This window comes from Pectinophora gossypiella, chromosome Z, assembly GCF_024362695.1.
Source record: "Pectinophora gossypiella chromosome Z, ilPecGoss1.1, whole genome shotgun sequence".
NCBI lineage: Eukaryota > Metazoa > Arthropoda > Insecta > Lepidoptera > Gelechiidae > Pectinophora > Pectinophora gossypiella.
This window is the reverse complement of record NC_065433.1, coordinates 13,721,453-13,732,369: the sequence shown is the minus strand read 5'-3', so window position 1 is coordinate 13,732,369 and position 10,917 is coordinate 13,721,453. Positions and strand designations below refer to the sequence as shown.

General features: G+C 33.8%; 1 protein-coding gene across 1 annotated transcript; it reads right to left on the bottom strand.

Annotated features, from left to right (window-relative positions):
- Window positions 1–3,860: 3,860 nt before the first annotated feature.
- Window positions 3,861–4,536, bottom strand: LOC126380707 (uncharacterized). The gene has a single exon (XM_050030302.1). It carries the CDS (start codon window positions 4,442–4,444, stop codon window positions 3,884–3,886), a length of 561 nt encoding a protein of 186 aa, XP_049886259.1. The 5' UTR covers window positions 4,445–4,536; the 3' UTR covers window positions 3,861–3,883.
- Window positions 4,537–10,917: the final 6,381 nt, after the last annotated feature.

Here is a 10,917-nt window from a genome sequence, read left to right as displayed (position 1 = left end):
CCGATAACTTTTTTTTTATCTTTGATTTCACTTTGACTTATCTTTGATTGAGCGGTACATAGACTTAGGCATAGTTGTGAAGTAAAATAAAATAATTATTAAGAAAGGAATAGCGACAAAATGATTATTTCTGAAGTAAGGTAGAAAATCTAGAAAAAGGTACAAAATGGGTCATATCTCCTAAACCATAAATAATTGCTGAACATACATGGGGGTGTTTCTGGTAGCTAATGAGCCCCTCTTTCTAATTTTTCATTTTGAACCTGAACTTCTGGGCCATCCTGTATAATATTGCTCTTAAATTAGTGATGTTGATGATTACAAAAGAATCTATACCTAGCTATATGGGATGACTATTACAAAAAGTTTCGATAATTATAAGAGTTTAAACAAGTAGGTTTTATGCTGCTCTATGGGTTTGAATTGTCTGTTTGAATATTTTATTTAGATGTCACCTCAACGTTAGTGACACAAGATTAAGATTCAATTTCATCTATAAAGTTGAAGTTGATTATGATAATACGTAGGTAATAATAGAAATAGAAAATAATCTGATAAAATGGCTTGAAATTATGTTCTTACTACCGTGATATTGATTGAAAAATAAAGTGGTCTTTAAGGTGATTAATGAATGAATATTATCGCACTCTTATTTTCCAAAACAATTAATTGTCGTTCATAATTTGTCATGATTTTTATGATTCATTAAATAAAATGTATGAAACGAAAAATACTAAAGTTTAGGTAATGTAGAACAAAGCTAAATAATAAAACTTACTTTCTTATTTTCGTAGTACTTACCTAATAGCGCAATGATCAGAACGTTACAAAGTGCCCATGGAGCTACCATGGGACATATTCCACACGCGAGTATATACGCGTGCCTAAATTGATTTTGTGCCACTTGTAGGCTCAGAGTTTCCCTGAGCAAGGGCGATCCATGTAATGAAAGATGTATAGGTTAATTGCTTGTAGTATGACCAAACCTCTAATAGCTATTTCATATTTTTGTTTAGCCGATTTATCGATTTTGATTATGCTATCTATGCACTATTAAAATATTATCATTTTTACCTATAATTTGAATTAGGTACCTATATTCCGTTTGTGCCGGGAGCAGGGTCCTTTGTCCATACTTCACGGGCTTCTTTGTTACAGTTTATATAGAGAATTTAAAACAAACATGTCGCAACACATTCTACTTGGCCAAGTTAGTACTACGGGATCATTAACGGACAGTAAAAGAGTGAGTATCATTATATTAGAATATAACAGAAAAAGTTTTTTTTATATAAAAGGACGCCACACACAAAAACAAGACAATAACATAATTTAAAATTTTCACGAAATATTATTATTTCTTAGCTTGCGTAATGTCATGATAAAATGTCGACCCAATTAGTACAAAATGATAATTAAAGCTTTATCTTTAGCTTCAATGCAATCAAATGTCAAATAGCAGTCTATTGCGCACTTACTTTCATATGCGCTTTTTAGATGAATTGCTTCGATGTGGCCATTTTAATCCCCCAGATCTCACGTAGAGCCAAGCTTCTAACTCTACATGCCCTAACTATACAAACCCTAAGTTTACAACAAACTCTACATGTTAGGTAAAAATATTGATGCTGAATGCTGAAAGGGGTTACCTACTGATAACTTTTTGACATTGCGATCGATATGACCTCGTCTTGGCAACATTTTACATTAAAAAGGTTTTTATTGGATTATTTTTATTCTTGTACTCCTCTGTTACCAATCTCAAATTCAAATTGTTTTTGACCGAAATTCATTTAATGGAAAACTTATAAATCGACTATTCCCATTTCGTCTTTTTTTGTTTCGTCAAGATTACGCTTGTCATCAATTGACGTAGATATTAACATTTCACTTTGTTTTTGTTAGTAAGATGTTTCATTTATTTTGGTCGAAGAACTTTTTTTGTGCTCGGCCGATGTAATGTATTTCCGTAATATTATATTTTCGAACATTTGTCATTACACCACTGTTTTATTTGTAACAATAATATTTTCATTTCTTCAATTTCAGCATTTCCGATCCCCAATCAGCTGTATTTTTGATATCGGAAAGAAATATATTAATAAATTATTTCTCGTTACATTGTAATATTCAAATTGCAGGACATAACTTCGTCTGGCTTTCTTTACCAAGTGGAGTCTATAAAAAATTTCATATTTTTGGGTGCGACGTTTACAACAGCTAATATTAATTTTGACATTTTTTCCGGAGCGATTGGTGACGGTAATATACTTATTAATTATTATAACGTGTTATTTCTTTATTTTAACTTATTTAGTTATTTTAACTGTGAGCTTGACTAACGAAAAAAATAGTTTAAAAACAAAAACCTGACCATAGAAAAATGGCGCTCTTAAATGTTTGAAACAATTCTTACTTGGCAGCAAAAAATATACAAGTTGTCTGCTTATAAGACGTACACGGTTTTTAGGGTTCCGTAGCCAAATGGCAAAAACAGAACCATCATGGATTCGTCTGTCCGTCCGTAAATCACATCAACTTTTTTCCGAAACTATAATTGCTATTCTGTTGAAACTTTGTAAGTAGATGCAATCTGCGAACCGCATTAACATTTTCACACAAAAATAGAAAAAAAAAACAATAAATTCTGGGGGTTGCCCATAATTAGAACTGAAACTCTTTTTTTTTCATCAAACTTATACGTGTGGGGTATTTATGGATAGGTCTTTAAAAATTATATTGAGGTTTCTAATATAATTTTTTTCTAAACTGAATTCGCTTTGCGCGAGAATTCTTCCAAAGTGGTACAATGTATATTCTCCTAAGAGAATTATAAAACTGCAAAAAATATATGATATACTTACATCACTATGCAAACTTCCACTGAAAATTGGTTTGAAGGAGATTTATTAAGTACCTACTTAGTTTTTTTAATACATCGTAAACCGCAATTTGCCTTTCATTCAATCAACTTAAATCTATATCTACAGGGTGTAAAAAAAATGAGCGATAATATTGAAGGACGTGAAACTGAAACATCTTTTTCCAAGGAAAATGGGACGATATATTAAAAAAAAATTTTGTCTCCCATACTAAATGCGCGATCAGCTGATACGTGATGAATTTTGCCTTACGCAACCCTTCATGAGCGAGTCCGACCCGCACTTGGCCGCTTTTTATTTTTGTTTCTAGTTGTCAAGTTCGAATAACTCCTCATCGAAAAAAAGAACTCATCAAAAAAATCGACACACAAGAACTTTTATCCTCTCTACTTTTGTTCATGGGGCTGTGCTGTCAAATCAAAAACTTTCAAAAATTTGTGTCGGTCACAAAATCGGGCATAAGTGAAAATCGGCCCGATTATCTGTCCTACAAAAAGTCTAACGTGGGCGGGCGTCCTAATCAAGTTTTTGTAAAACAAAACAATTTGGCGCGTCGTGTGATTATAACTCTTTTTTAATTTCAGTGCCCGTATTCTATTTCTTAGTGCTTGAATTTATTATCGGTGTACCTTACATGTATATGGATCTTTTTATCAAACAATATACAGGAAAGTTGGATCTCAACGAAAGGTTAAATCCATTTCTTAAACCTGTCAATTACTTAGCATTAATTAATACCATGGCATGGTCTATAACAGTAAGTACCTACCTAAGTTTTTTAATAGAATTACAACACGTATACATTGCTTTGTACAAACCATTGTCATGGCCAATTCTTAGAATTGATCATTTTATGAAATGGTCATATTACATGAAATACCTAACTTAAGCTGAACATATCGTTGAAACGTCAATAAAAATGCGAATATTGTTGCCCGATAATCGTTTAATTTCTTAGGTTTAAAATGATTTACCTAATCTCTCTCTCTCCTTGGCATTTATTATTCCCATCTGATGGTGGGGTCTGCCTTCTTCGTACTTCTCTTCCACTTCGCTCTATCGGACGTGTCGTTCTCGGAGACATTGCACATACACAGGTCCTTTTTGACCACATCCGCCCATCTTGTTTTTGGCCGTCCTCTTGGTCTAAGCCCTGGTATGTTTAGATTGGCTGTAACGTTACCCACATAATCTGGAGGTCTTCTTTTTACGTGCCCAAACCAACGGAGCCTGCTCTCTTGTAGCTTTTCGGAGATGTCGCGTACGCCGAGACTGCCGCGCACGTATTCGTTACGGATTTTGTCGAGCATCGTCACTCCGCACATCCACCTAAGTATTTTCATCTCAGCGACTTGAATGGTCTGGACTTGGCGCTGCGTTACTGCCCACGTTTCACTACCAAACGTCAAGACTGGCCTGATCATGCTCTTGTACACTAAGCCTTTGAGCTTAACGGGCATACGTTTGTCACAGGTTACACCAGTTACTTCCCGCCATTTAAGCCAGGCTGCCGCTATCCGATGCTGTATGTTTGTGTCCAGGTTGCCAGACGAGTGTAACATGGTGCCCAAATATTTATATTCGTCACACCTGGTGACTTGTTGTCCGTCAATAATGAGAGGGTTGTTGATGGAAGATGGGTCATTATACACCATGTACTAAATGATTTACCTAATCGATACCATCAATATGGAAAATTGTACAATTACACCGATTAATCCATTATTATATCAATCAAATATTAAATAAAATCGATTATCTATATCGGTTCAATTGACTTCCGGGTCCTTAGCGCTCCCCAACTACAGCAGCTCGGCCAAGTAGTTAATGCCATTTGCGGCAAATCTACAATAAAAAATAGATATTTCCTCTTCTTCCCTTCGTGTGTGTTTCAAAATCGATGACTGATCTTACCAACCTGGGTTATTGTTGAATATATCTTTAAAGTTACTGGTAAAGAAAAGAAAATATAAAGAGAATATTTTAATAGTTTCTAATTTCATTTACTGAGCACCAACATACCTTTTCATATATATTAAGTTTGTCTTCTAATTCAAACTCGTACTCTTTTTAGCATGCTATCGAGTTGGGAGATGCCGCTATGTATTTAATCACAAGTTTTTTTCCTATACCTGAATGGAATGAATGTTCAAAAAACATTGTTGCGGATCTGGGAGTTAATGGAACATGTATATCAGGACATACTATTATGGATCACTGTAAACTAAACCTAACGTTTACTGTTACTTCTATTCATTACTATTACAGGTAAAAAGAAACATTGTTGTACAACGTTGCCCAAACATTATTATAATTAAAATTATTATAAGAGATTATTGACGATTTAGGAGATAGCAGGATCTATCTATCCCTTGATTATATATTATGTATGCAGATGAAGCCTCAACCAGCAATGACAGCTAAAAACAGGCCAATTTTTGTATCCTTGTATGCGTGTAAACTTTGTCTTACAAAGTTGTGTTATTTACCCATCCACCTAATAGTAAACTTCCCAACAAGAAATTGGCTAAAAATATCAAAATATTTTTTATAAAAGGTTCCCTATATATCAGTAATGTGTTTGTAATTAATTACATATGATTACTGTTATTCTTATAAAAAACGGGGTCGACTTCCGTTGAGGACACTATCGGAATTGAGAATATAATTTGTTTGGCAGGAATAAAACTACGATAAAAGTTATGTCCTGTAGGCGCCCTTCACTACTATTTTGTAAACATTTTTTTTTTAAATATGTGTTTGAATTATTTAAAACTTACATTAGGTACTTTTACAGGCACTTTTTCGAAACAGAAGATAGAATCATACTGACAAGAAAGATGGTTCTGGTTGGCGTATCGTGGCTTTGCATCTTTTTTGTTTGTACACTATCGGAGCAAATATTGGCAAAGGTATACGATTAACCGGATATATTATTATCTTTATCTCCACCATTTGGGTCTAAGTCAATAATATATCGCGACTTGTCTTGCTGTAAAACGAAAGAAATTGAGGCAGTGCCAACCCGTCGCGAAACTTTGCATGGGAAGTCATAGTGTAAAATTTATCAGTAGGTAGTAAGACACTTTTATTTCAGATCTAAGTACATTCATAATTATTAAGTTAGTAAATGGAAATAACAATTATTATTATTCTAAAATGAAACTTTTTGTAATTAATTCAACCTATAGAGGATCCCTTGATGCGAATCTATAAAGTTTATCATTCACGTAAAAACAAGTTTCTCTTTCTGTGTCAGTAACAATCAAACAACATAATCTATTAACAAAATACAGTGTGTCAAAAACACTTCTAAAATTATAATATTATCTTCGCTGACATAAATATTTTCTATGAGGCCAAAGGTTGTTATGAAATCATTAGTTACGTCTAAATTTAAGATCTTAAATTGGAATTGTACTTCATACCAATAAAAGTTACCCGATTACATTTGTCATTATTTTTTTCTCGTTTACTTTCACTAAAATGTTTTTTTTGCATAATATAATTTAATTAATATAATTTCCCATAATAATATCAAGAAACATAAGAAATTTAATTTTAACTGGTGTTGGAAGCTAAAAACTTGCAAATGCCTATTGCATGTGATATTTGCAGATAATTTTGATGTGATACTCAGCGTCGAACTTCATTGCACAAATCGAAATTAAGGACCCAATTTTTCTTAACATGTGATGATAATGAGTTGAGAAAAGAAACTTACATGTTAATGTTTTTTACTAAGATGTAAATGTAATTTATGGTGTTCCGATAACATTGGAATGTCTGAAACCATCCCCTTTATAAATGTGAAGAAGTTACAATGTTGAGTTTTTTTTTCTGAAACTTGCATATAGTCACAAAGTGAATCGTTTAAGGTAATCAATTCGTCCAACAGCAAACTAAAATACCTTATAACACAGAAGCTGACATTTTAATCGGCAATTTTTGATGATAGTGTGCTGCTACGCTGACAATCGCGGTCTGGTCTATAATAAAAGGAACTCAATCTTGCATTCAAAATCGCAACTGAAGATAATAAAGTCATCATAATATTACATACGTACAATACAACATAAAATACAATTCGTATTTACACCCACCTTCTAATAAATCGTACATGACATCTACTCCAGCATTATCAATGATCGAAAAACCTTTCAACGTAATGTCAAACACATTCTTCTTTAATACCTGTTATTGACTATTGACACATCTTTTCTGTCTAAATCAGTTAATATTGCTTAATCGTACGTTATAATTCGTGTTTCACATTCATAAGCATACTTGAGATCATTTTTACGTATTACAAATTTAAAACATATTCACTAAAGCCAATTAAGGCATGATTAATGCAGACAGTCGAAGTCTACGGAGTCGTGTAGTCTACGGAAATTGATCTTAACAATACTTAAACTTAAATTTGTGACTGTTATAAAAATGTAATGTTGTCAATTGGTGATCTTGAAGTGGTCTCATATTTTTATTCATAATAGGAACTATTAAAATGAAGCAAGATCTGCAAATTTGGGCTTGTTTAAATTGTTTGACGAGCATTCTGATCCTACTTTTATTGTCTGATTTACGGCAAATTGGCAAGCACGCTTTTTATACTTACCCGACTTATTTTGCACGTAAATAGGCATCCTTTCCATCCTTTGCTGTTCAGGGAGCAAATAAAAAACATAGAACACGTTCAGCTGCTTGTCTTCCCGGGCATGTCGTAAAAACCGACAGAGGGATTGCGTCCTCTAACATGATGGACTAATGTTATGGGCGATAGGCTGATCCCTTATCACCATAAGGTTCATCATATCCATCTTATCCATCGTATCAACAGTGGCTGCAAGTTGTCTTTGATTACTTGTGGCTCTGCCCACCCCATTTGGGATTACGGGCGTGAGTTTATGTATGTATGTATGTATGTAGGCATCCTGAATTCTGACATGCATAGGTATTAAGACTTGTAGGTGAAAAGACTTGATAGGTAGTATCTATCTATTTAACGGCCTCCGTAGTCCAGTGGTTGAGGGTTGTGCTCACGATCCGGTGGTCCCGGGTTCTGGGGCAAATCACAAAAATCTCTTTGTGATCCCTAGTTTGGTTAGGATATTGCAGGCTGATCACCTGATTGACCAGAAGTAAGATGATCCGTGCTTCGGAAGGCACGTGAAGCCGTTGGTCCCGGTTACTACTTACTGATGTAAGTACGTAGTCGTCAATAATAATCCTGACACCACGGTTGATGAGGTTGGTCATCCATCAACCCACACGATAAGAAGAAGAAGAATCTATCTATGTTTGAAAAATCTTACTTAATCATTTAATTTCAGATATTTAAGTTATCGGTTATAATTCAAATTGTAACAACGCTAACTATTACGTTTTACATTACAATATCTGTAACGGAAATTTGGGGGGATGCGGTTCAACAAGTATTACGTTTTCCAAACTTCGAGAATAAAATAGTAAGTACTTGTAAACCATGTAGGCGTTGTAATTGTAAATCTAAATCCACTCAAACGCACAAACAACTTACTAAATGATTTAAAAAAAAAATCAAGATATCTTTAGAAAAAGGTCCCTATTTTACTATTTAGGTCCTGTAATATGATGATATTGGTGTTCTTTGTTTTATTGAGTTAAAAATAGTTATGATACAATACCAGTCCTTTGATATATATTTTTTTAATAATGTTATTGAATGGATATTTTGTCCATATCCACATTACGAGTAAATGTAATCTATATTAAACTGGACGGTTACTTACAATTTTATAGATCATATTTTGTTTCAGGAGGATGTTTTGAATCACGTTATATATGTTTCTGGTATTGGACTTGTGGGTGTTTATGATTTTGGAACTATGTCGCCCTTTACTGTAACTGACAATGCTGTTATTTTGTTCCAAATGTATTTTATTGTCATGGCACTAACGAGGTCAATGTTTACAGAGATGATTATTCTTATAGGAATCCCATGCCTTAAGATGCCTTCAAAAAGGAATTACCATTATCTTCTCAATGCTATAATACCGGTATATTCAAATTTTTACAAATGCTCAAGGTTAATGGCATTTTATGTATTTGTATATCTGATAGCCTCACTCTTTACACACATCGTAAGTGAAACTTTATATTACATGCTAACATAATTTGAAGGCTGTAAAATTTTATAACTTTAATTTTATTATAGTCTTAAGGCCGAACCTTTTAAAATCCAAACTCCATTGTTAGACGGTCAGTTAATGATTTTTGGGTTACTAATTGGTATTCTTACTCATTGTGTAGTAATTATGGTGACTAAATTATTATTTCACTTTCAGGCTGCATTCATATATACTATTTCTAAAATGCTTCATTCCGAATTTCATGGAATAAAAATTGTATATATATCAGGGATATTAAGTTTCCTTGGGCTTGTTTTTTGCATTGGTGTGTTACCTGTGAGTATATTTTAAACTATAATAATTATGCGTTTGTTGTATACAGGGTTAGTGTCATCGTAACGAAAACTTAAGGGATGGTTTAGACCATGATTCTTAGTTGATATGCAGTGAAAATTTCCGTCTCAAAAGTATGGAACTGAATATAATTAAAGAAAACACTAAAATTATCATGAATTTTTCGACAGGAAATTCCACTTGAGATCAACTTAGAATCATGGTCTGAATCATCCCCCTCGGTATTTCGGTATTGTGTCACTAACACCTATATACGTACTTGTATGGCTACCTGTACCGTGTTTATCAAAACTTAGAAGTCTACACGTTCATAAGCGACAAGCAGTAGCTTGTCGCGTGTCGCTTGTTGTGTCACGTACTTGTGAGTACACAAGTACGTGTAAATTACGTTTAATATGAAAACAAAATACAGGGCTAGTAAAATTATACTCTTGTAGATGGTACTTGTAGATTCTAAAATCAAAAACCTGTGCCGCATTATGTCCCCGCCATTTTTGTAATCCAAGAATCAGACCTGTTTTCGTTATTCGAGACAACATCTCCGTCGTCGTTTTCCCTAATAAAATTGCACAATGTCATCCAGCAATTAAAAACATCTAAGTAGGGTTGAACGCGTAAATAATTTTAACACGGAAAGTCTGAGTTGCCAATAGCATTTTCTACAATCAGATATTTATGAACGTTAAGAAAGCGGATGTATGCTTGATTATTACCATCTATTACTATAGGAGTAACGAGACATTCCTTCAGTGGGTACGCAGAGTCGCTAAGAAGAACCCCTTGTGCAATATGTCTCCAACCATTCTCAAATAGTTCATACAACGGACTATTTCTTAAAACTGTACTGTAATGGGTGTTTCCAATCCAATTACCATAGGAATAATATAACTGCTTATCAGGATCGCACATAATCAAACAGTTAATAAAGTGATTTCCGCGTTGAATACTTCTTCATGTTGGTGTGGGGCGTCAATTTTTATTAGATAGCCACAAATTAGTGGCATTCCTTTCAACGTATGATATTTCTGTTCTACCTTAGTTCTGTTATTTCTGTTTGTACTATAGTATATACAGGATATTATTCGGCCATTTAACGTAGTCATCAAACCTATTGACGGCTGCTACAATACTGTGGACTGTATTGCTGCCTTTTGTTACACCATGCATGTCAGAAACAGCATCGTATTGAAATTCGGTTCCCAAGCAATGTAGAGCAATTTGCTACTGTAATTTACTTACTTGAAAAGACATTATTTCTTTTAGTATTCCGTACCAAATGGCTCCCCAAAAGGTTAATTAGGTTTTCTAATATACTTACCCACCGAAAGTCTAAATCGTTTGTTAAATCGATAGGTCGATTCCAAGAAACCGTAGTCAATCCTTGCTTTATACATTCTGGGTTCAGTAATTCTAATGATTTCTTCGTCACTTGACGAGTAGTACACGAGTAGTAACGATAACATTTATTTTTTTTCAAAAATAATATCAAATTTAAATTCGCTGTATCGCTTGTTAACTTGTAAGACGGAATGGCGAGGCGAATTTACATGTGTAGTTTTGATACACCCATT

What these genes read in the sequence shown, in the direction of transcription:
- LOC126380707 (XM_050030302.1), bottom strand. Translation starts at nt 4,444, where the DNA reads ATGTTACACTCGTCTGGCAACCTGGACACAAACATACAGCATCGGATA.